The sequence below is a fragment of the Tympanuchus pallidicinctus genome, unplaced genomic scaffold (genome assembly GCF_026119805.1).
Source record: "Tympanuchus pallidicinctus isolate F22 unplaced genomic scaffold, pur_lepc_1.0 scaffold8, whole genome shotgun sequence".
NCBI classification, from domain to species: Eukaryota; Metazoa; Chordata; class Aves; order Galliformes; family Phasianidae; genus Tympanuchus; species Tympanuchus pallidicinctus.
In genome coordinates this window covers 24,188,699-24,213,635 of record NW_026294802.1, presented here as the reverse complement: position 1 = coordinate 24,213,635, position 24,937 = coordinate 24,188,699, and the positions used below count along the sequence as shown (strand labels likewise).

Sequence of the window (24,937 nt, the reverse complement as noted above, 5' to 3'; positions counted from 1 at the left end):
ACGCTCACATTTTTAGGAGTTTATTTTACTTTTCCTTGTAAAAGGGAATAAAAGGCAAAATGAAAGGTAAGATTTGACCCATATTATTACAGGTGGAACCTGATTTTCCTTCTCTGTTCCAAAAGCCTTTTATTTTTACCTCCATACTGACATTTATAATAAAACTACAGTGAAACACTCCATTTTGCAGTACTGACTTAAATGAAAAATGACTATGTAAAAATGTGCCTTTTTAACTTACCATACCTGCTCCCTGTATGAGTTCATTTGCACAGATAATTCTCTGATAAATACGTCATAGGTGGGTGAATGTCATTTAAAAGAAATCTGGAAGGCATTTGCCATTGCAAATCAGAGGCAGATGTGTTTATCAATTTATTATTATTATTTTTTTTAATGCTCTGAAGGTCACAAGACTGCATCAGTACCACAGAGGCATCAATATATGGAAAGACCTGCATGTCTCAGAGGCTACAGAATGCAAAAACAACAAAAGGTGTTTTAGTGCTTTTACTACATAAGGAATTTGCTCAATTATCAATTAGAAAGATATAACTTCCCTGTTAGTTCGGCATGTGGTGTGAATGTAAAATGAAGCTCTTCAAGAAACCTCCATTCCAACACAAATTGTAGTGGCACAAAATTGTTTGCCTCACCACACCATAAATGAGAACTGAAGGTAACTCGCAGAGCTAATTCTTTATATTTCATACGGTTGGACTTTAAATCAGGGTATCAGAACAGCTGTGGAAAATGAAAATCCAGATGCAAATGAAAGGTCTATCGAATTTCCACATACCACTCCATTAACTGAGAGCAGCTGGTCGCCCCGTTTGAGCCCTCCGTGCCTTTCTGCCACTCCTCCAGGAATTATGCGGGAAATGTAAATGGGTGAATTTTGTTCCTTTCCTCCCATCACATTAAATCCCAGGCCTTCATCTGTCTTTGGCAGCTCAACCACTCGCGGGTGTGAATGGCCTTCGCTTGCAGCAAAAGCAGCAACTGTTGCCTGGAAGAAAAAACAGTGATTTGGCTATACAGGGAGAACGCTGATACACTCTGTTGTTCATATTGCAGGAAGAACCCATCTCTGTGAAAACATTTCAGCATCTTATTCTGCCTTTTTTTTCCCTTTTTTCTGATTATCTGAAAGCACTTCGCAAAAATTAAGTTCCATGCCATTGTATTTGAAATAAAGGAATAAGCAGAAGAGTAGAGAATTCAGGTGACTTGTCAACAGTAACTCAGAAAGTTAGCAGCAGAGCCAGAAGGAGGTACCAGGAAGCCTGTCTATGCAGGGGTGAGCATTTCTGATCTACTGCAGTTCTTCTTCACCTTTTCACAGGGAAAAAGTGCTAGTGTTGGATCAGATGACGTGAGCTGCACTGTGTTCCTAGCCGAAATAAAGTGGATGAACTGAATGGTTAATTCTCTGCTTTGCTTTCCAATGTGCAGAATTGGTTATTTTATTCTTTGTGCACAGAAAAATTCCTGAAGGGACACTGTCTTAGGAAGTTTAATTATAATCTTCACGAAATTTCACTAATGAAATAACTCCTGGAACAGGAATACGATTTTTTACAATATAATCTGATTGAAACTTTTATTGCAAAATTAATTTCAAGAGAATGCAATTATAGATAAATTTAAAAAATCCTAGATTTTCATCTTAATTTGGAAAAAAAAAACACACAGCAAACTGTAAAGCCTGTACTTAGAAAACTGTAACACATTATATTTCAGTTTTTCACTGCAGATGTTTTTTTACTTTAATTACAGATCTCAGTAAATCATTAAATAAACAATATTTGCATCCTTTTCAAAGTATGTTTGTAGGCCAACCCGCTAGAACAATTCTGCATTACACTAATACTTTTTGAGCATCCTAACAGTGCTTATGCTTCATAGAAGCTAGTAGATGACATGACATAATGGATCGTTCTTGGTTAGGTGTTTTTGCACATGCAGACCTCGTCATCATGCACACATTTAATGTCAGACATGAATGCACTAGGAGAATGCAATGCAGACAGCCCAGAAATAACCAGGAAATATTGCGGTATCGAAACATTGCTCTGTAACCCTGCTGTTCTATATGAATAAGAAATGAGAATGGCAAACACTAATTGGATTTCTCCCCATTTATTATGCAACATAGCAGAAATTTCTATGTTTAGTTGTAGTGTAGACAAAGCAGGATCTCACATACACATTTCTCTGTATTGCAGCACAGACCTTAAAAATTTACATTGACCATTAAGTTTCTCTCAGATGAAGGTTAAAATCAGAACAACCTGATGTTCTACTTAGTAAGGAAAACATACTGAAGTTTTGAATATTATTTGCTGGCTACTATTGGGCTTACTTTTCTAAAACACTGCAGAAATCTTTTAATAACATACTCCCAACCTTCATCATTTGATGCAACTTTACATGAAAATTCCTAACACAAATGCATAATGGTAAGATCTTATTCCCATTAAGATTTCTGGGAGTCCGTCACTAACTTCCCAGGAGTGAGACCATAATGAAATACTTCTAAACTGGATTTATGGCTTTTGCAGGTTTACTTGTTCTGCACAGTACCTGCTTTACCATCCAGAAGACAATCTTGAGTACAAAACGATAATGGAAAAAATAAAGTCATGGTGAGTGAACGTCCCTGTCTGGAATTGTCTATCTTTGTGCATCTTATGAAAATATAGAGCGTACTACACACCAGAATACAGAATATATTCCTTCAAGTTTGTGTGGATTTCCTTAGAAAATTACCGTTTTACTAATAGCAGTAAAGTAGCTGTCATGGCCTAAGGACACGAGAGGAGCAGGTTCATATGAACAGAGAGACAAAATACTTCATTAGAACAGGTAATGCATCAGAAGAAGTGGACTTGCATTCGGCTGTGGATTCTCCTGATCCAGCCACTTGTGTCACTGCTCATGCTTACTACTTGCTCAGCACCTACAGCTCCCGTTAATTGAAGTTAAATTTTGACTGTGCAGTTGCTACCTCCTAAATCATTGTGTCCTCACTGGATGAGATATATGCAAAAATAGTCCACTGAAATATAGACTGTAGCAGGCAGACTTCTATAGAATTACCCAGTAGATTTGCTTTTGCAAAGCACCTTTTCAAAAAACATCAATTTCCACAAAATCATTCTCTTTTCTTAAGCTACAGAAGCAGCATAAAGGTTTAAATTTTCCATTATGATTGTTACCTGGGAAGTAGCACTGGTTCTAGACTCTGGGCTGCCACTGATGTCTAAATTTTCTTACAGTGTACACACGAATACCTGAAACACACACGCGCACAGTCAATTACTGGGTCACTTTGGTACCACGTACTTCAACAGTTGCACGTATCCTACCTTTGCAGTGGCCCTGGCTCGGAACTCGGGGCAGCCATTAACAGTTATGGTTTCATGCATGTATTGATACACCTAAAATGTTCACGAAAATAAAATGAAATTAATTAGAGAAGCAAAACAAAGAGCTTATATTAATTGAGACAGGACAGTTTCTTTCCCTCCTAAGATGATGTTTCATTAATGCTGTATCCATGCAGTCACGAAAGTAGGTGTCTGCCAAACTTGTGCATGCTTAGGTTTATGGGAAACATGAGCCCACACTTCCCATGATACTTTGTAGTCTTAACTGCACATCTTCCAACATCGTTCCCTTCAAACCTTTAGCACAACCCTTCCCAAAAATGGGACAGTTTGGTTTTGTGGTACCCAAACACTGGGGTATCCCTGTGACTGATGTGAACTCAAATGATATGGACTGATTTGCCTCCACCGATGGCTTTTTTGTTCTCTGACCTTTCTAATGAAGTAAAGATTTAGGAGGCTGATCTTAAAAAAAAAAAAAAGTAACTTGCTCAGCATACAGATGCTGAAGAATGGAATTGAAAATTTAATTTTGGAGAAAGGTCACTGCGCCAGTTTTCATCAACCACAGCTAGGAATGCGGAAAAGGGCTGGCAGTCTGCTAAGTCAGACCTGGAAAATGGGTAATACATAGGTCACTCCGAAAGTAAAGTCTCCTACTTATTTCCATGGAAACTACAAAAGCTTCAAAGAGCAGAAGTTATGATAGGGCAAATTCTTAGCCACAAAACACTATTTTTCAACATAGTCTCCACTATAAGCCATGCATTATTGCCAGCAATGAACAAGAACCTGCACGCTGTGCTCGTAAAAATCTGCACCACTAGAGGTGACCCACAGTTTCTCAGCTGCTATGACAGCATTGTTGCTGAGATGCACCACCCACTGCCTCACTGAGCTCACAGTGACTGTTTGCTTTCCATAAATGTTCTGCAAATGCTAATGAATGTCAACGGGTGCCATTGGAAGAATTAAATGACACCCCTTTGCTTCATACACACTTTCATGTCAGGCGCCATTTTGTCAGACTGCCCCTCTGCTGCCATCTGTCAAATGGCAACAAAATGTAATGGAATATTAGTGGGATGGTTCAACTTCTATTGCCATACCAACAACATCCACTTCCAGTGGGACAAAAGAATAAAATAAGAGGCGTTGCTTTCGGAGCAGCCCTCATGTCATTCTTTAGAACAGAATTGTACACTCAAATAAATGGCATGAGATTAACACAGTTATTATATACAACTTTCCCTCTGTTGTCTTTTCTGAAACACAATCTTGGCCCCCTTTATATGGTTCTTAATTCTCCCTTTTAAATACTTCCTGTTTGGAAAAGCCCTCTCTGCAGGCATGAATGAACACACTCTGTGTTCCATGTATTTGTCTCATTCCTAGATGAAAAACATTTTAAAAACGCCTTGTTGCAAGTCAGCCATTTTGAAATCACCTCCAATAAATAAATAAATAAGTAAATAAGTGATATATAAACAATTTTTTGAAACACAAATGTGTATGCATACAAACAAAATCTCTCACTCCTCATACAAAACCAGCCAACCTAAAAAATTGTTCCTATATATCACTGATTTACTCTGAGTGTTTTTTTGACATACTTCATCAGGAATTCTCTTTTCATGGTGTTTTAATTCAGGCTGTATCCCTGAGAGAGATCTTTTGCTGGTAAATTATGTTCACTTTTATGGCAATCTTTCCTGGGGTTCTTGAGGACTGCAGACTCAATTGTACTTTACATAGTATACAAAGTATTTTACCTTTCACTGATGTGGTGATACTTAAGCAGGAGTTGTTTGGTAATGTCTACGTTACTTTGGCAGACAAGATGTCAGGTCCTGTAGTTAACATACCTACAAACAACAACTTATCCCATTGATGGTAAAACTTCCCCATTACTATGAACTGACAACTTGCTATACAGAATCATATATATATGTCTCCACTAAGCCAGTTATTATAATACCTACACACTGATGAGTATATTGCTACAAACTTCTAAATGGAATTAACACACGTAGCTCACTTCAGATCTCAGCTAACAGACAACTTTTGGGATGACTGATTCCCAAATCTTTTCTGAGGGACATCATACACAAGCGAAGGACAAAGAAGTGAAGGAGATATCAACAAACAGAAGCACTTTAGAGATATACAATATACTAACTGCTTTGAAAGCACAGTAAAAGATTATTTGCCTTGAATATCATCAGCACATAGGCCCATCTAAGACTTAATGCAGAAATACTGGGTCCACTGATATATCTAAGGCAGAGGGAGAAGACTGAAAATTTCCTGCTTTCTACATCTGAAACGAAATCTTTCTTCCATTGGTAGAATTGACATTGATTTCAGCAGAAGCTGTGATTTTGCCTTTAGTTTTAAAAATATAGAAAAAGAACATTTTACAGTCACTAAAAGGTGTCTGGTTTGCTTTAGCTTTGCACTAGACTATGCCTTCAACTAACAGATTGAATGTACATTTTCAGCATAATCTTGCATAGATCAGTTCAACATTTATTCTAAGTATTACGGTGTAGGAGAATTCATTATATAAGAACAACCACTGTGTAACTGCAGTTATGAATAATTAAATACTTGCTATTTCAAAACCCATACTGTACTGAATCACTGATAATGCTCTATTCTTGATACTTGTCAGTTATCTTACATTATGAGAGGAGATTGTCCACATTTATTCCTCCACTGGTATAAATGTTGTGGCTGGCTAGAATGTCTAAAAGCAAGTATTTTATTACTGAAGAATTATGACATTAAACTTCTTTGAAAACAGGTCACAACATTTCATACATAGGAGCAGTTACTGTTACAATATTCATTCCTAAGGTAGAATATCACAAATGATATTGTGAGCTGATAATGATACTTCATTTGATTATTATCTAGGTCTAATGTCATGTAACTCCACAGTGTCTACATCCTACCAGTACGTAGCTGACAGGTTTTATAGTATCCAATGTCCTAAAAACTAATTTGTATACTGATGAAAGAAAAAAAAACTCATTAGCAAGTGATTAAGCTAATACATTTTAAAAGAATCAACCAACTCAAATAAACATGAAAAATGTAAGCATTAGTGCTATTTATTGTAAATTATCGAAAGTAATATATTTAGAATGATTATCTGCCACCAGTTATCAGTGTTTGTACCACCTACAGCACAGTTCATAGGAAAATAAGTTTTTCATCTCAAACCTAATTCTTTATAAAACAACAGGTCTAGAATATCTGCTTCAGGCTATCATTAATCTAATTCTCCTGCATAATGATTGCTACATAATGTATAACGTAATTTGAGCTAAAGAAGGATAAAACATACACCTAAATGACTTTCTTCTTATTAACTCAGTTTAACAACCACATGCAGAATGGTTGTTCCATGAAGTTCATTAAACTCTTTCTAAGGTTCAGACTGCTCACTTCAGCAATGCATGAAAGCATAAGTCCACAAAGAAGGGAAGGGAAGGGAAGGGAAGGGAAGGGAAGGGAAGGGAAGGGAAGGGAAGGGAAGGGAAGGGAAGGGAAGGGAAGGGAAGGGAAGGGAAGGGAAGGGAAGGGAAGGGAAGGGAAGGGAAGGGAAGGGAAGGGAAGGGAAGGGAAGGGAAGGGAAGGGAAGGGAAGGGAAGGGAAGGGAAGGGAAGGGAAGGGAAGGGAAAGTGAAATCTCAGCATTTTGAGATGCAAAGCCACAGTTGTAAGGTCAGTGTTTCCAATAATTTTACCCCACAGCTCTTTCACACAGAGGTCTGTTCATTCAGCTCCCATTTGTGCTGTGGAGACAGAAATGCTCAGCTCCACTTGCTCTTCAGTGCAGCACAGACATCACAACACTTATCAAGAAACACTGGAAGCCCTGCATGGTGCTTGTTTTAGTGGCTGCAGGAAATCTCCTCAGACATCATAATCTACAATTATTCTCCCACAGTACTCCAAAAGCACAAGAGAGGTGAAGGAAGAAAATAAGAACTAAAAAATCTGAACTTGGAAGTGAATCCTTGTGCTGTGGCAGCCTGTGCTGGCACACAGAAGTGCACTTTGGGTTACATGTCCCAGCAGGTGCTGCAGTGCATCAGATGCAGCAGGTAATCCTAGCATGGTGATGGTTCTCATCTCCACCCATTCTGCTATGACGCAAATAAGCTGGTTTAGCATCCTGAAGCACAGGGCTGCCTTACAGGTAATTCAGGAGCTGACTTCTTAGCAGGAATTACTCCGTATGGACTCATAACAAAACAGCACGTACCAGGCTGGCCAATTTCCTTAGACGTGAGTCTTCAGTATGAGACTCAGGGCTAGCAGGACATTTAGAAGTCTGTTTTATAAAAGTGGCCAGAGGAAGCATTCTGAAAAAATCCTGCATGATGCTGTGCGTTTTCTGCTGAATTCCAGAACTTACAATTTAATTAAAAGGATTCTGTTCCATTAATTTCTGTAAGTGGTATTCAGTGCTTCCTCCTAACACAATATTACATAATTCTATGTTGCAAGTGTACCAACAATAATGATGCTCAACAGATTTTAGGACAATTTGTTCTAAACAGCAGGGAAGAAGCAAGTGGCAGAAATCATTCTGCAGTAGTGAACAAGTATTCAAAAAAGATGCCAAATCAAAACAAACAAACCCAAGACAGAGTATATTGCAATTTAGACCAATAAAGCAGCAGGGCCACAACATCTTTGTTGAGATTATTAAGGGAAGAGACAACCTGTAGGGGATATGTAGGTCACCCCAAAAGTAATGCCTCCTTTTTATTTCCATGGAAACTACAACAGAAACAGAGAGCACAGTAACACTCTTTGATAGAGAAAATTCTCAGCTACAAAATGCTATTTTTCAACATAGTCACCAGCTTTAGCTATGCATTTTTGCCAGCAATGAACAAGAGCCTGCATGACTTGCTCATAAAAATCTGCACCAGCAGAGGTAGGAAAATGTTGCCCACACACTCCATCTTTCATTGGTCTAACAGATGGAAATCAGAAGGTGCCAAATCAGGACTGTACAGCGGCTGTGGTAGAACAGTCTAGTCAATGTGCTCCACAGTCTTCAAACTGGTATGGGGCCTGGCATTTCCATATTGCAAGAGAAAGGTTGTCTTCATCTTTGGCCTGACTCTGGAAGTTTGAACCTTCAGCTCAGTCAGCATTGCCATGTAGTGGTCAGAGTTGATGGTTTGTCCAGGTTCCAAGAAATCCAGAAGGATCACCCCTTTCCTACACGAAAAGAAGTGCGCATCATTTTACTTGCAGAGGGCTGCATCTTGAACTTTTCCTTCAGTGAGAAATTTACATCTCACCACTCCGCACACTGCCATTTTAACTCCAGCATGTAGTGGTGACACCTTGTCTCATCAGTATGTGAACCAGGAAACTGTGACCTTCAGCCTTAAACGGGTTCAGTCAGTCCTGAGAAATTTATGTATGGGGTTCTTTCTATTCCTGTGTGAGCATTCATGGGACACACATGGCACAAACTCTGTGATACTCCAGCACTGCCACCATCATTTCCAATGCACTGAAGCCAATATTCAGCTCTGTACACAGATCTCTGGTCGTAATTTGCTGATTTGCACAGATGAGCTGATTGAAACACGTTCAATTCTGTGGTGTGACAGCCATGCAAGGCCATCTGGAACACGGCTTGTCTTTCATGTTGCTGTTGCTTCTGTTGAAAAGCACCACCTACTGCGCTCACTTCTACTGACTGGTCTCCATAAACAAACAGCATGTGTCAGTGAATGTATATGGGTGCCATTTTTTCCATGTGAAGCAATTCAGTGACACACCTTTGCCTCACATGCACTTCCATGACAGAATGCCCCTCTGCTGCCATCTCTCTCATGGCAACAAAATGTAAGGGAACGCTGGTGGGAAGATTCAACCTCTGTTGCCATATCACCATCAATTACCATCAGTCTAATATTGTGGACCAATATAATAAAATAGGATGCACTGCTTTCAGAGCAGTCTTTATAGTAATCAGCTCTGTTTCTACGTTACCTGAATCATCATACTGTATAGAAAAGATGTAAGTCTTCCTTAAGGAAGTTACAAACTAAGTGCCACAGGTAAGTAGTTTTAATGATGTAACAAAACAACCTGCAAAATGATTGCTGAGCTGTATTTAGCACACAGATTAGCACTATATTGATTCAGTTTATTTAGCTTGCCTGCCAAGCTTTTTATTGCTTCAATATGGAAGGGAATTTTATACCTTTTTCTTGGAACAAGTCTTCCAAGGGAAGGAAGCTGTCAGAACATATGAAGATGGAAAACAGCTTGAAAATAACCAGTACAAGGAAGTACAAGTAAAAAGTTTTACTGCATTGATACAGTCATGTAAATGGAACAGTATAAGTGTGTACCCTTGCAGAACTGAGGGTAAGAGAAATTATGATTTACTTACATCTGAGTATGATGACGCTTCTGCCATCAACTACTATGAATCCTTGTTTTCCTAATTGTCTACAGTTGATAGAAAGGATGAACTAATTTTTTCTGCCTTCAAAGATATCAAGAATATCTTCATCAGTCATCTCTTATCCTCCTGTGATGAGTACATGTCTGAGTGTATGTGCTTCATGCAGCACAGTTGGCCTCTCCTTTCTTCATTTCTCTTCCCTAAATCTGCAGTTGATTCTCAATACTTCAATTGTTTTCTGTAAGTCTTAACATCAACATTTCATCCAGTGGGGCTTCTACTTGGGGTAGGAGAATCTCTGCCTTTGATAAAGGGAGGAACTGCGGTGCAAAGCTGCACAGGGGAACTGTTTGACTTGCATTGCAGTGCTTGTGAACTCCGTGCTTGTAATTGTAAACTTAGATCTGCAATCTCGTCTTTTCTCCTCTCTGGTTTTAATCATTTTTACCTCTTCACATTCTACTCAGTACCTTTTTTTCCTTCCCCAGAACCTCTTGCCTATATTTTCCATTCTTAACTCAATATATCTGTATGTGTGTGGAGAGGGATGCATTGGTTCTTTTGCCTGAATAGATTCCTTCAGAGGTATAGGTCAGCACTCAATTCAGGCAGTAAATCTACCACACAAGTGGACAAAGATGATTTAAATACTACAAAGATCAGGGGGGACTCCTACCTGAATAGATCAACATACAAAGTAAGGAAAAAGGAGAAAAACATGAAGAGTCAAATACAATCAGAAGAGTATGTAACCAGAGTAGAAGTATGCAGACCACCAGGCTACCCTTCCACTCTGTTCACTATTTTTTTATCTCTTTAACCATACTCTAGCTCAAAAACAATGTAATGGAGAACTCCCTTTCAGCCAAAAAAACATGAGAGCTCAATTAAAATGAAAAATCTCTAATGACAGTATGAATCCCTGACATTCTGTGGTTCTGTGATTACCTCCAGTTTTATCCCTCTTCAGTATCACGTGGAATTTCTGGTTTCATGCCTGTGTTCTGTTTCTTTATCTTATGTGATAAGCACGTTCAAGAAAGCATGAATACATTATAAAAGTGTATTTTCTCCAATACAGCTACAGCCTCCAGCTAAGATCCTGTCCTAAACAAAATCACATACCACAGGAGAAGACAGCAGTTCCGTGGGCAAGTTTAAAACAGATGTATTTTCCAGCTACCAAGATGACTCAAAACCAAACTGGTTAACATTGTTTAATTTAAAAAAACAACAAAAAAAAAAACAAAAAAAAAAACAAAAAAAAAAAAAAAACCCAACCCCCCCAAAAAAACAAGGGACAATTCTGGATAATTGAAGAGAATGAGAATTTGACAAAATACTGGCAACCTTATGGAATCACTGGCTGTGGATGCCATACACACTGATGACAACAGTTAGATAATGATAAACCTAGATTATTCTTCAGCACAACTGTTTGAACAAATGAACCACAAGTGCCCATTTTGTTACAGGCTTATGCCACGTGTTTGATTAAACCTGACAGAAGCAGCATTAGGCACATACACATGTATTCACACTGTACAATCTTCATCCTGACAAAAAGTCTTCCTCATAATGAACAATAAATGGATGCCTGAACGGAAGACATGATACATTATAAGGCTTGCTGGGAGAACCAAGAAGTCTGCATTACATAACTTATTTCCTGCAGCTACTGAATTTGGACAACTCACAGAAAAAGCTGATTTGTGACAAGTAGTCTATAGTTATGAGCTATTTATATCTGACACAGCATACTTATTCAAGGTTCTTGGCATTTGGAACATTTTTATATTATAAGCTTTCATTAGTCTGTAAGCAGTTACATGATAGCACCAGGAAAATTGTTGGTGTTTACCTTCAAACTCTCACTCTGTATCATGTTCACAATTGTCATAACAATTGTTCTCCATGAAATAACACTGTGCAGCATGTGTCACAGGCAGCAGGGAGGCTAAGCCATTAAAAAGCTCAAAATGAATTCAGTCTCATTAACAACGTGAGGAGATGGGACAGTTTTAATTTCAGAACGTGTAGAAGAAATATTACAAATGTTGGCTTTTACATTTTCATAGAGGGTGTTTTATTTAAGTTTCTTTCTTTGTGGGGCAGGGGTTTTATGGTGGAAACTAGGTCAGTTTTACTAAAGTGAGAAAAAAAAAATCCAAACCTTGATGCATTATTAAGCTTTCCTTAGGCAACAGGAAACAAAAACGAAAAGGGCTGAAACACTGTTAAAAATAAAAGTATAATCACGCTAAGGGTGTAATATTTTAACTCAGGGTGGAACACAGTATGTATGCACAAGTTAAAATGCCATAATATTGTTTACTCCAGCATTTATTTTGTGTGTCTGTGTGTGTGTAGAAAGGAGCAGTGCTCACTCTGCCCTGACAGTATTTCACTCCACTCTGTGTTTGCTACTTAAAAGCCAAACAAAGTTTTGGTCCCCAAATCCTTGACATATGAAAGCTGTGTCTGTCCAACAAACAACCCAACAGGGGCCAGAGGCTGGAGCCAGAATCCCTTTCCTCCCTTCTGTGCTAGCAGAAGAAGACAGCAGATGTACCAGGAAATACATGCTGTTACATCCTCTGCTCCAGTGGGAGCACTGGCACGCTGCAGATGAGCCAGGTGACACGTTCCCAGTGTTGCTGTTAGGACACACAAGACCTCTCCGTGCCCTTTCTCCTTCCCTCCAATGTTGATTCTTTTTGAAAATACTCCTCTGACACTGTAAAGTCAATAGAAGTTACTTGGCATCCACTTAAGAATAATAAAAATAAACAGCCTTACAAGCAGAAAATATTAGGAACAATAAAAATATGACTGGGTCATTTAGTTTATTTCACACTCCTTCCCCACTGTTCCATACTGGCTCAAAGTCAATGACAATTGTGACCTGGCACCTTTGAAGATAAGGCTATATGCATCTTAAAAACTGTAAGCTTTACAGTCACTGAAAATTACTGTCCTGACGATCTTCCTTGCTGCTTCTGCTTCAGTGTACTGGGATCAAAAGAAATAATAATAATACATGTCATTACATAATTCCCATAAAGCTACTTGGAATTGATAGGTCATAATATAAAACTCTCTTTTGGAGTCTACTGCCAGTTACTTTTGTGTTCAAAAATATGCCAAGCATCACTAAACACTCATTTCCTCACTTTATCAGTAATTTTGCATATGCTGTTGAAGCTGCAGTATGCAATAGCCATATTCCAAAAGTTAAGAGCTTTGGCAAAGCCTCATCGCTATCAGCACCTGGATAAAAAATGACATAACCTGAGCAAGTCATGCAAGTTTATCTTACATTCCCATTGAGCTGAGAAGATGGGGAGAGTAAAGGAAAACTGCTGACATTTCTTCTTTTAAACACAAACAAAAAATGCACCCAAAATGGAGTTTTCAAATAGTCTTACAATTTCTTTTTTTTTTTCTGAAGGCATATTAAAAAATGGAGATGGAGGAGCTTTGCTCAGGAGTCTGACCAGCAACTTCTGATAAGGTGAAGCAAGTGGACATAGGTGTTCCATCAAGGGAGAAATGCAAGCCGATGCAGATGCTACAGGGGCTTCCAACAGACTGTCAGCATAAACATTTTTCAGTAGTTCACTTAGCTGCTGGTTTCTCTCAAGAGGAAGAAGCAGGCTTGAGATGAATTGCAGCAGGGAATGTTCTGTTTATCTGTAAGAGCTTTATTTAATCAAATTCAATGCCGCAGAAATAAACTAAAATAGTAACACAAAGAGAACAAAAAAGATGCCAAGGTGCACCACCACTGACCCATGAGAGTGACCTTCTGCAAGACAAGATACTCTGCAGGTACAGAACTAAGAACATCGTATCAACACCACTCATCAAGGAGTTTTAGTACACATATACCAGCATAGTGATAAACTGGAGCACGAACAAGATATGTCACTGCTTTGATTTTACACACTATAGGACTCTTACAACACTGAAATATTTCTCTCCCATGGAAAGCACAGCTACAAAAACAAAGCACAAATGCAAGTAGATATATACCCATCAAATGACTCTGAAAATTGATCTTTTAATCAAAACCAATGGGAGAAAGCACTGATTAAAGATCAGTGATATGGTATGGCCCTAGATTCTGGGGTAGTGCATCTGTGAAATCAATGTATTTAGCTCTAGGCAGCTGAAAAAAGCGACAACAGCAGCTGTTTTAAATCTCCTGCAGCAAAGTCATGAAAGTCATAGGGACTTAGTAATTACACAGGGACTTAATAATGCTTTCTCTCAGATAAAGCTTGGGCTGCCTGGTAAATTTGTATGATTGCCATTAACGAAGGCCATCTGCTGAGTGACAAGGTAATCATTCCAAAAGTTTTCTTTTGTATCATCCAGGGCTTGCAAGTGACAATGCTTCAGTTTCCTAGGGTAAAGTGGAAATTGCAACTTCATTGTTTCTCAAAATATGTATAATTTCTGGTTGAAAAAAAAACAAAACAAAAAACAAAAACAAAAAAAACCCAACATATTTGTAAAATTACACAGTAGAGTAATTTTATATATTAAAAAATATTTTCTGTACTTACTGCCCACTTAAGTTTTCCAAAGTGCTGAACTTTCTAAATGCCTAATACAGCAGATGGACCATTTTTTTTGCAATCGGTTGTTTTTTTCTGCCCCCATTTACATACCATACAAAACCATTCCTTAACTCATCGTTACAGAGATAATACTTGTAACTCGGAGAGGGAAAACAAAACTTAGTAAAATATGAAAGCATAACCATTCAGCCATACTGTCAGCTTTGAATTAATTTAAGTAATATCTTTTCCAAACAGTGATGGATGTGCTGAAATTATTTATTATTTATTCTTATATTTTACAAGCATGTGAGGATCTGAATGAATCTGGTTAATTTGTATGAATACATATTTTCTACTGCATGAATGCCACAGCTAGACTAATGGTGCAGTAATTCTAAATAAGCTGTCTGGAACACCAGAACAAGATATCAGATTAGTCTAAGAGGAATGTTAATTCCCAGCTAGGAGTAGGGCACTGTTCAGATGTAACTGCTTTTATGACCTGAGTTAGAAATCTGAGCTGAAAAAGCTCATATGCTTTACTACAATGACTTGTCCTAGTGGCCTTTTGCTTACTAATTGCCTTATTAGTAATTCCAGTATACCACTTTTGCTTACTCCTGGCTAATACCACCATTTGCATGGGTAAATGTGACAGTAGGGACTTCAGATGCTGGGCTTTGTACAGAGCCTATGTCATTGTTGTGAATGACACATGAATTATGAATTACAGCATCTCTAGAGCTAAGTCTTCTAAATAAACATGTTGAAATCGTACTTTCTAATTAGAAACTACATAAAGCTGGGCTTGCTCTGTGGAGATACTGTGGGAATTCCGTTCTTCCTCCTGTAACAAATAGCCATCATCCAATGAAAACAGAGTGTAAGAGGTGGCAGAATTCCAAATCCAGAGCCTTCCTCAATACAAACCAAGGGATTTTGGCCTAAGGAACCTCTATTTTTACTGGGAATAGGATTTATCAGGTAGGAAACAATGAAACTGTTTCCAAAGGCTAAGTCTGAGAGCCAAAGGAACAGCATTTATATTGTAAACTAAGAAACCGATCTTGAAATTCAGAGAATTATAGAATGGTTAGGCTTGGGTGAGAGCTTAAAGACAATTTAATTTCAGTCCACCTACCATGGGCAGGGACCTTCCAATAGACCAGGCTGCTCAAGCCCTGGCCTTGAACACTTTCTGGGATGAGGCATTCACAACTTCTCTGGGTAATTTGTTCCAGTCCCTCACCACACTCTTAATGAAGACTGTCTTCCTGATATCTATATAAACCTACCCTCTTTTAGTTTAAAACTGTTACCCATTGTCCTATCACTTTGCTACCCTTCTTGTAGGCCCCGTTTAGGTACTGAAAGGTTGCAATGAGGTCTCCCTGGGGCATTCTCTTCTCCACGCTGAACAACCCCAACTCTCACAGCCTGTTATCAAAGGACAGATACTCAGTTTTCTCATCGTTCTCATGCCCCTCACTCTGGACCTGCTCCAACAGCTCCGTGTCCTTCTTATGATGAAGGCTCCAGAGCTGAACGCATTACTGAAGATGGAGCCCCACAACAGTGGAGTAAAAGGGGAGAATCATCTTCCCAAACCTGCTGGCCTCACTTCTGTTGATGCAGCTCAGGATACAGTTGGCTTTCTGGGCTGAAGGCACATATTGCCAGCTCATGCTGAAGTTTTCATCAACCAACACCCCAAAGTCCTTCTCCTCAGGGCTGTTCTCAATGGATTTTCCACTAATCCTGTAGTTGTGCTCAGGATTGCCTCAACTCAGGTGCAGGACCTTTCACCTGGCCTTGGCTTTGTGAAGTTTGCACACCCCCACCTCTCCAGGTCCCTCTGAGTGGCATCCCTTCCCTCCTGCATGTCGACCACCCCACACAACTTGGTATCATCTGCAAACCACCTGAGAGTGTACTCAGTCTTGCTGTCCATGTTACCAACAAAAACAGTGCAAGTTACAATACTGACTCTCAAGTATTGCCAATGATGTCCACCTGGAAATTGGGTCTTTCACTACAACTGATTGCAACCATCCAGTCTATTCCTCATCCATTACCAAGTCCATCCATCAAATCCAAGTCTCTTCATTGAAAGCCAAGGATGTCATGCGGACAGTGTCAGATGCTTTGCACAATTCCAGGTAGATGACATTGGTTGCTCTTCCCTTATCCAGTAATGCTGTTACCCCTCCACAGAAGGCCAGATTTCTCAGGCGTTATTTGCCCTTAATGAAACCATTTTGGCTGACACCAATCCCTCTGTTTTCCATGTATCTTAGCATACTTTGCAGGAGCATCTACTCCAAGACCCAAGCATGGAGGTGAAAATGACTGGCCTGTAGTTTCAGGTCTTTCTTTTTTCCCGATCTTCAAAGGCAACATGCTTTTCCACAAACTATTTTAATATAAAACAGACAACAGTACAGTATTCTGCTCCTCTGTTTATAGAAATGACTGTACTTGACTGAGTCCTGCAGAAGTGCTGTTGTGCGATGACCTGACATTTTGATGGGAGTCATATGACAACAAAATAAAATAATGCCTGTTTTTGTCTTTCTGGCTGCCTCATGACATTTTTCTAAAGACCATTTGATTTGATTACATCTCTTAATGATAAATGCTTTACTACTGGTATATTTTAGTCAGATTTATTTTAAATACTATTCGCAGGGAAAAACATTAGTTTTAATTATTAAGATGGTAAAGAAAAGTGAAGAATGGGAAAGGCAGATATACTTGAATTTTATACTACTACTGAAGATACAGAAATAGCAACTTCATAATCTACTTGGAAGAAAACTGCTCATAGGGAGATCTGTGAACTTATCAAGCTGTAACTCCACTTTCCTGGCACTTCAGTACTGATTACCAAATGCAAATGTAAGTGAATTTCCCACAATCTCCTAAGATATTTATTGTGTTTTATTCTACTGTTCACTCTAACTTCTGTGACTACAGCCATTTTAAGGTTTACTACCAGACCAGAAGCTTAAGTTCACCTAATTTCCTTTTCACTGCCTTACAACAATTCAAATCACTGTACCAATTCAGGTTGCTAGTTTTATGTTGTACATGAATATACCTTCTCAGCATTTCAATTATGCATTCAGTTTTCATGCCTTGCAGTTCACCTATTCTAGTGATCTCCCAGGAATCACAAGAATGCAACACAGCAACAGCTTTGAGTAAATAGCAAAAACACATGGAAGGAAGGGCTTACTGGTATAATGGACAAGATTCATGCAATTTTTTGACAGGTGACAAAGCCGTAGAAACTTAACTAATTTTCATGCAGCTGGTGAGGTTTTGAAACAAGTAATTTTAAAATGCAACTATATATTTTTTTCAAAATACAGCTTTTTTGGGTTACCTTGCTTTTTGGTCTAAGTGGTACAACTAGGGTCTTCAGACGAAAAGAATATAGTGAGGCCAATACAAACTTCAGTTATTTCCATTACTTCCAGAGCTAATACAAATTCCTTCCTAGTGCCAGATAGAATATTTCAGTTGGTGGTATTTATACTTAGTTAATTGAGAACCATTAATCACCATTTCCTGACATAGCATTCTAGAAAAATGCCAAAGTATTCCTATTTAAATTCATTCACTCAGTCACTTTAAAAAGATTTTATTTCTGTGGAATATTAGTTTGAGAATTTGAATTGGTCGCTTCATTTACTAAATATGTTCCCATAAATACAATTCATTATGGCCATTTAATAGGTTCCTACATACTAGATTGAAACGTACGTCATCTAATAAAGTATCCCATACTTTTAAAGGCTAATTAATCATAAAGGTGACCTACTGCTTCTGAAGTCAAATAATTCCTAGTTATAGAAAAGACAAGTCACAGTCAATCAAAACTGTGTGGACTAAAATTATCTTCAATCGTTTCACCTGCATTCAGCCCAACATTAAGTTTCTCTGGGATATATTTTAACAATGAAACTCACTGGACAGTTAAGTGTTCATAATTTCTTAAACTGGAAAAGAAAACATTTATTTTCCACAGCTCTTCCATTATGGAGTTTATAGGATTACAAACATCTGCATTAACCTGCTTTATTAGATTTTCTGATGAAAGAAGGTTAGGCTCAGCTCTTGTATTACATAATGTACACATCACACTGCAAATCTGAATCTCAGCATACATTTAATAAGCAGCCTCTTCCTGAATTTGCATACTAATACAAAGTCTTCCACTACTCCTCACTCCATTTCAATTAATTCTACCTACTGCTGACTCTGTCTACTTCATTGCTTTCTCCAGGAAAATCGCTCCATACAACCTTCTACACTTCTTCCAGCTGACTGTCATGCCTCTCCCTCAAAGGTCAGTAACTCTTCTCTCCATTATGTAGGTGTGAAGAGAGGAAATAACAAGCTAGTCTCCACACTCTCACAGACTGTACTCGGGGTTAGAGAAAATAAACAACAGGAAGGAGCATCTGCAGGGAAATTTCTGTTTAGCATCAGCTATTTCAACCTTGAATATGCACAAAAAAAGACTGTGCTCTTCAGTAAAGCACCTATCTGTCTCTCAGTAACTCCAGCACACAAAGGACATGCAAGGACACTCCTAATTAACTGCAAGACCCAGAATAAATATTCTCCAACTCCTTACTACAGTGCTTGGAAGAGTCTGACAATTTAACATGGCTGGAATATTCCACGCTTTTTTTACTCTTGTTTTTTTTTTTTTTTTTTAACAGAAGAAAATCTTTGCTGGCATTTTCCAACAACTTTTCAACTGGTAGGAAAAAACAAAAAAAGAAAAAGGTGTTACAATCTAAACATTCACCAAAGGTTTAATGTAAGTAACTGTAAAGAGGAGCCACACGCTGAACAATCTTAAGAATTGCCGATCTATATATGTCAATTCCTCCACTCTCCTTGGATGAAAAAAGTATTACTGGACATTTTATATTAAAATGTTTCTTCACAGAAGTACTTTAATGTGTAGTCATGAATGATACTAATAATTTTCTTTCTTTTACAGAATTCTGTTCTTTAATGGTGATATGATAGCAATCAGACCAATTAGTTATATTGGTCTATAAGTATGTAATATTAAATATTTTGAAATAAATACTTTTTTTATGAAGTTGGTAGAACTGACTTAATTATTCATTATTAATTGATTCTTGTGTTACAAGCATATTAAGGTGACTATTACTTAGTTGTAACACTCTAATAGCAATTAGACCGTCTGGCATGTACAAGCTATCTTTACACAACTCTCTACAAACCTTTAGTGCCATCTAGATGGTTTTGTCAAAATCCACTTTCAGTTCACTAAACTGAGAGTGCATTTGCCTACAACATTTTCCTACTTCCTAGCCTCCATAACTGTTTCGAAAAGCTTTACGTCTGTTTCTGTTAAGAATATTTTCCTAAGAAGGATATAAATTCGACAAGATTTCACTGATGATGCTCCAGAGATTGAAAATTCCCATATCAGAGTGCCAGACTCTGCTATCTGAAGAAAAATAACTTTTCAAAGCTCTGTGGTCAATTAAAGAAACATCTAATGTGTTAAATAAAAGGACTAATCAGAATATCAGCTTACAGGGTACATAGTGCCATTATTTATTGTCATCAAACACTATTCCCTTTAAAAAGCTTTGAAAACCCTCATTTAACTTAGGGGAAAACTCCCTCTGTTTCTCACATTGGAGAATATACTCCAAGAAACAAAGAGTGTGTTGCATTCTGCTTATTAAACTGTTATCTTTCTTCCTTCCAGACACTCAGCAGTCCACTCAATCAATGTGCTGCTGTTGCCTAGTTATCAGGAGGTTCAATCCTGCTACCATTGAAGCAACATTAGATTTCCCATTGATTTCAGTGAGGGAGGATTAGTTCTAGCCAATAGATAAACAAACATAAAAAGAATTTCTTACAGATTTTCTGCTGAAAATATGTTATTTTCACTAAAGCACCTAGAGCTGCTTCAGACTGGCAGGTTAACAGCATTCAGTTTTAGTAGGTAAGATGTCTGATGCATTCTTTTATTAATTTATGGTGTCTGTCCAAGAAACTTCTAACAGATGTATTCATAATTTAACTACGTTAAAGATAATACTACCAGTATGTACGTGAGAAAGTGGCTCCTTCTTCTCTAGCTTGACTAGAACAACACAATAATTTATCTACTGTTTGGCAGAGCTCGGGAAGGCTCCTGACCATACACTGCTGGGTAACAATCACAATTCTTAGTAATTTGATAAAAAATTCTTACATGTGCAGCAACACCCACTGGGACCTGATCACCGACTACAACATTCACATTAGCTTCAGTTAACTTCTATGCTTACGTCACTTGTCTCTCGTGGCATTTCTACTGAACCTCACACCTAAGTTCAAGAAGAGGCATTTAATCTTGCACTCACCCAACTCAGCACATCCCCATGTGCTGTATGACTTAGCACAAACCTTGAAACAGCATGAGCAGAATGCTAAAGTAATAATTAAGCTCTTTCTCCTTATCAAGTCTAATTGCTTCAGGCTTGAGGCCTTGCTGATGCAACTTTTCTGCATCTGCTTTTCAGTAACTTCATCTTTCTGTAGATAGCTACAGACACATCTCATATCCATTATTCTTTATATAAGGTACTGCTGCTTCTCCAGCAGTATACTTTAATATATATTTTTTTAATTTTAACTAAAAATTTCTGTTCCATACCTCTCTGATAGCTGTACAAAACTCACTCTGCAGCACCTTCTTTAGAGACTGTAGTTTATGTACCGGTACTTCTCCAGATTCTTGCAGTTTCTCCAGTAACTCAATTGCTCTTGCAACATCTGAGTGGAAAAAGAAAGAAATACAAGTCAGTATAAACAGAGGTTGTAAATGCAATGACTAAAAGGGGAAAAATCACAGTGATTTTAAATTTAAAATTTACTGTGGAAACTACTACTGTACTAATCTTGTTATACCAGGCTCAGTTAGGCATCAGCACTACTGCTGAGAGATCCAAATCCCTATGTATAGACCAAATGGGGCATGTACACATACAACAGACACACACGCAGAGCTGCATTCTTAACTGCAAACCTTTTCTGGAATAAATCTACCAATTTAAAGCAGCTAATCTACATTAGCAGATCTATTTTTTTTCTTACTTTTCTGCACAGAAGCAGCACAGACACAATATGGGGTCTACTTTTGGAAAGTCTGCAAGAATGAAATCTAGTCACTGAGTCATGGAACCACAGAACTGCAGAACGACTTGGGTTGGAAGGGACATCAAGGATCATGAAGCTCCAACTCCCTTCTACAAGTAGGGCTACCAACCTCCAGATCCAGTACTAGATCAGGTTGCCTAGGGCCCCACCCAACCTGGTCTTGAACACCTTCAGAGACAGAGAATCATAGAATCATAGAATGTCCTGGGTTGAAAAGGACCACAATGATCATCTAGTTTCAACTCCCCTGCCACAGGCAGGGTCACCAACCACTAGACAAGGCTGCCCAGAGCCACCACATTCTCTCTGGACAGCCTGTTCCAGCACCACACTACTCTTTCTGTAAAGAACTTCTCCGCTGACATATATAAGCACACTCCAATGACAATGTCTAATGAAAGTATTTGACCTTTTCATAAATCTAAGTCTTCATATCAATTATAAAGAAAATCTCGAGCTTGCTAGTGAAGAGTAAATAAAAGTAAATATGTAAAGCTCTTGTCCAGGTCTCCAAAAACCTATGCTAAATTACCTGATTTGCCATATAAAACTTGTGTAAAACCCACATAAATATGTAAGTCACTCCAAAAGTAATGCCTCCTTCTTATTTCCATGGGGACTACAACAGAGCACTGTAACACGTTTTGACAGAGCAATTTCTGCTGCAAAACACTCTTTTTCAACATAGTCACCACCATTAGCAATGCATTTTTGACAGTGATGAACAAGAGCCTTGAGGCCACGCTCCTAAAAATCTGCAGCAGTGGTTGTGAACCACTGCTGGCACTGCTGTAACACACCACCACGACTTCACATCCACTGGTTGGTCTCCATAAGTATTCAGTAAGAGTTGATGAACATCAGTGAGTGCCGTTTTTCCACATGAAGGAATTCAATGACACACCTGTGTTTCATACACACTTGTAGGTCAGACACCATTCTGTCAGTCTGCCCCTCTGCTGCCACTTCTTACACAGCAACAAAATGCAATGGAATACTGGACAGAAGGGTCAACCTCTACTGCCAACATATATCTCTTGACACAATGGGCCAACAGAATAAAATAGGAGGTGTTACTTTTGGAGCACCCTCTTATGTGAAGCACTTTTTTTTGGTGGCCTAAATTCTCCGTAAGTCCGTGAGTATCATCAAGGGCACAATCTAAGTGCTTCTGAAGAGCAATCCAGAAGGCTTAACTTAGTAGACATTCGGAGTACTGAGCAGGAATCTGGTCATACTGATTCACTCCCAGGAGGGAGCTGCACGATATACATCTCAGTCAGCTTTTAAATGGTAGAGCTTAATAAAAGGTTTTCTCCTCCTGCATCATTTAGTGCTACCTTCCAGCTCTTCCTGTAGATCTGCTGTTATCACTGAACAACAGTCTTGATCGTGTCATTCTCACATTGAATTCTCACTCTGAACAGCTACCTGAGCTGCTATTGGCCAACTACACAATCCTACTAAAAATAGGTCTGTATCCTAGTGATTACATGTATTCTTAATACTGAACGATAAAAAAGTATTCAAGGTATTTTAATTCAGTGCACTAACTGCACGAAGAAGAAATAAAATCCCTCCCCAGACCACCACATAACTCTGCAACAATTACAGAGGCTATATTCAGCCTTGTGTAATTCTCCACTCTGATGACAGGAGTTTTACTGTTTCTGACTAGGGGATTATGCTAACTGAAACAGTTCTTACAATCCTTGGCTTGCAACTGAGCTATATTGACCAGATGTCTTACATATAAAACACAGAGAGATAGAGGTGACAGAAGATGAGCTCTAACAATCACAATGTAATTGTACCAAATAATTATTATCCATCTACTTCAGTGTTAGGAATAGAGAAGATGATGTCATATGTTAAATTTACAGTTTAATTGAAGAAGATAAGTAATTATTTAGCATGGTAGGTTGTGCCATAATAACTTAACAACCAAATAATTTTCAAACCTTTTAACAGACATTTGTCTATCTGCTAGTTGGTAAAAACTGCTATGCATTTCATTCTGCACAAAGCTATTAGATCATTTATCATAAAGCAGCTCCAACAGCCGATCATAACAGATCAGATATGGCTTCTGAAATTCAGATATTCTAAGTCAGACTGGCATCTTTTCCAGTACTGGTTTGGGGAATTTTAGAACTGTCTTTCCCTGTCACCAACTGTATCTGTAGAAGGCTGGGGCCAGAGATGGCAGATTGATTACTATTTTACAGATGTGTAGAAGTTTCCTCACCATATCTGAACATTTTGTGTATAACACTGTATTTGCTTTTGGTCCTGAATCCAGTGACATATTCAATGAAATAGCTGTTCTGATCCAGAAGGGAACTTAAATAGCTTTAGATGCATTGATCAATACAAAATTGTTAAGTACGGGTGTAAACATTTCCCTAGGGCATGGACCAGGTTCAAACAATTAATCACTTCTAAAACAGGGAATGTTACAACACAAAAGGTAAGTTTTCATCCCAGTACAAAAGCCTGGCATGAAGTCAATGGATGTTTAGTATGCAGACTCCTACACAAAACTGATCATGAAGCTGTCATTTGTCAGTATCAGTTTACTTCATTTTGTGATTAAGAACTGGCTTGGGGTAAAGAAAATTCTGGATATCATGTAAGTATTCTGATTTTCCCCACTTCCAAATCCATCCAGTGAGCCAGAACGCATGAATGTTGTTACCCAAGTTCTTGTTTTTTTTATTCACCATATTTGTTAACAATAATCAGCTTGCTTTCTCTCTCTTAGGCACATGGCTTGACCCAATTTGGCAATGACTTGTGCAAAACTGCTTGCAGTACAGAGAATATGGAATAATAAAGAGCTTGAAGGGATAAAAATACAGAATTAAAATGAGGCACGCGTTCAGGGCCAAAGCTGTTTGTTACAAGCTGATGCTCTGTCAGGAGCAAAGTGTAACAGTTTGCTCAAAACCAAATCTGTTTAAACATGAATGTATAAATGCAATCTCACGGAATAGCCTATTTCTTTCAATTAATAACTCTGCTGGAGAGACTTGAATGAACAGTTCCTTCAGGAATGCTTAAAAAGTGAACTTGCTCAATGTAAGTTAAGTGCAGCTTTTTCCTGATCCTTTATACAAGGCGAGTTCCAGACAAAACTAAAATAGGTGCCAGCTCAAATAAGTGATGAGACTGCTGCTGAGGCAGACTTCATAGCTACGATGACAAGAAAGCAAGCAGCAGGTAATCAAACCATCCCTGTCAGTTACAGCAATGCCACAGGTTTCCAAAGGATTGCTATTCATCTGCTGGGACACTTTTCTTGTCCCAAATGTC

General features: G+C 38.4%; 1 protein-coding gene across 2 annotated transcripts in view; it reads right to left on the bottom strand.

Moving 5' to 3' along the window:
* The window catches only part of LIN7A (lin-7 homolog A, crumbs cell polarity complex component), a 47,494-nt gene that overhangs the window by 8,420 nt on the left and 14,137 nt on the right, over nt 1-24,937 (bottom strand). For both annotated transcript variants that reach the window (XM_052669082.1, XM_052669084.1), the window contains exons 2-4: nt 21,120-21,238; nt 3,372-3,443; nt 800-1,009 (exon numbers count right to left, since the gene is read on the bottom strand). In XM_052669082.1, the coding sequence (XP_052525042.1) occupies nt 800-1,009; nt 3,372-3,443; nt 21,120-21,238 (401 nt within the window). The remainder of the gene's footprint in view (nt 1-799; nt 1,010-3,371; nt 3,444-21,119; nt 21,239-24,937) is intronic.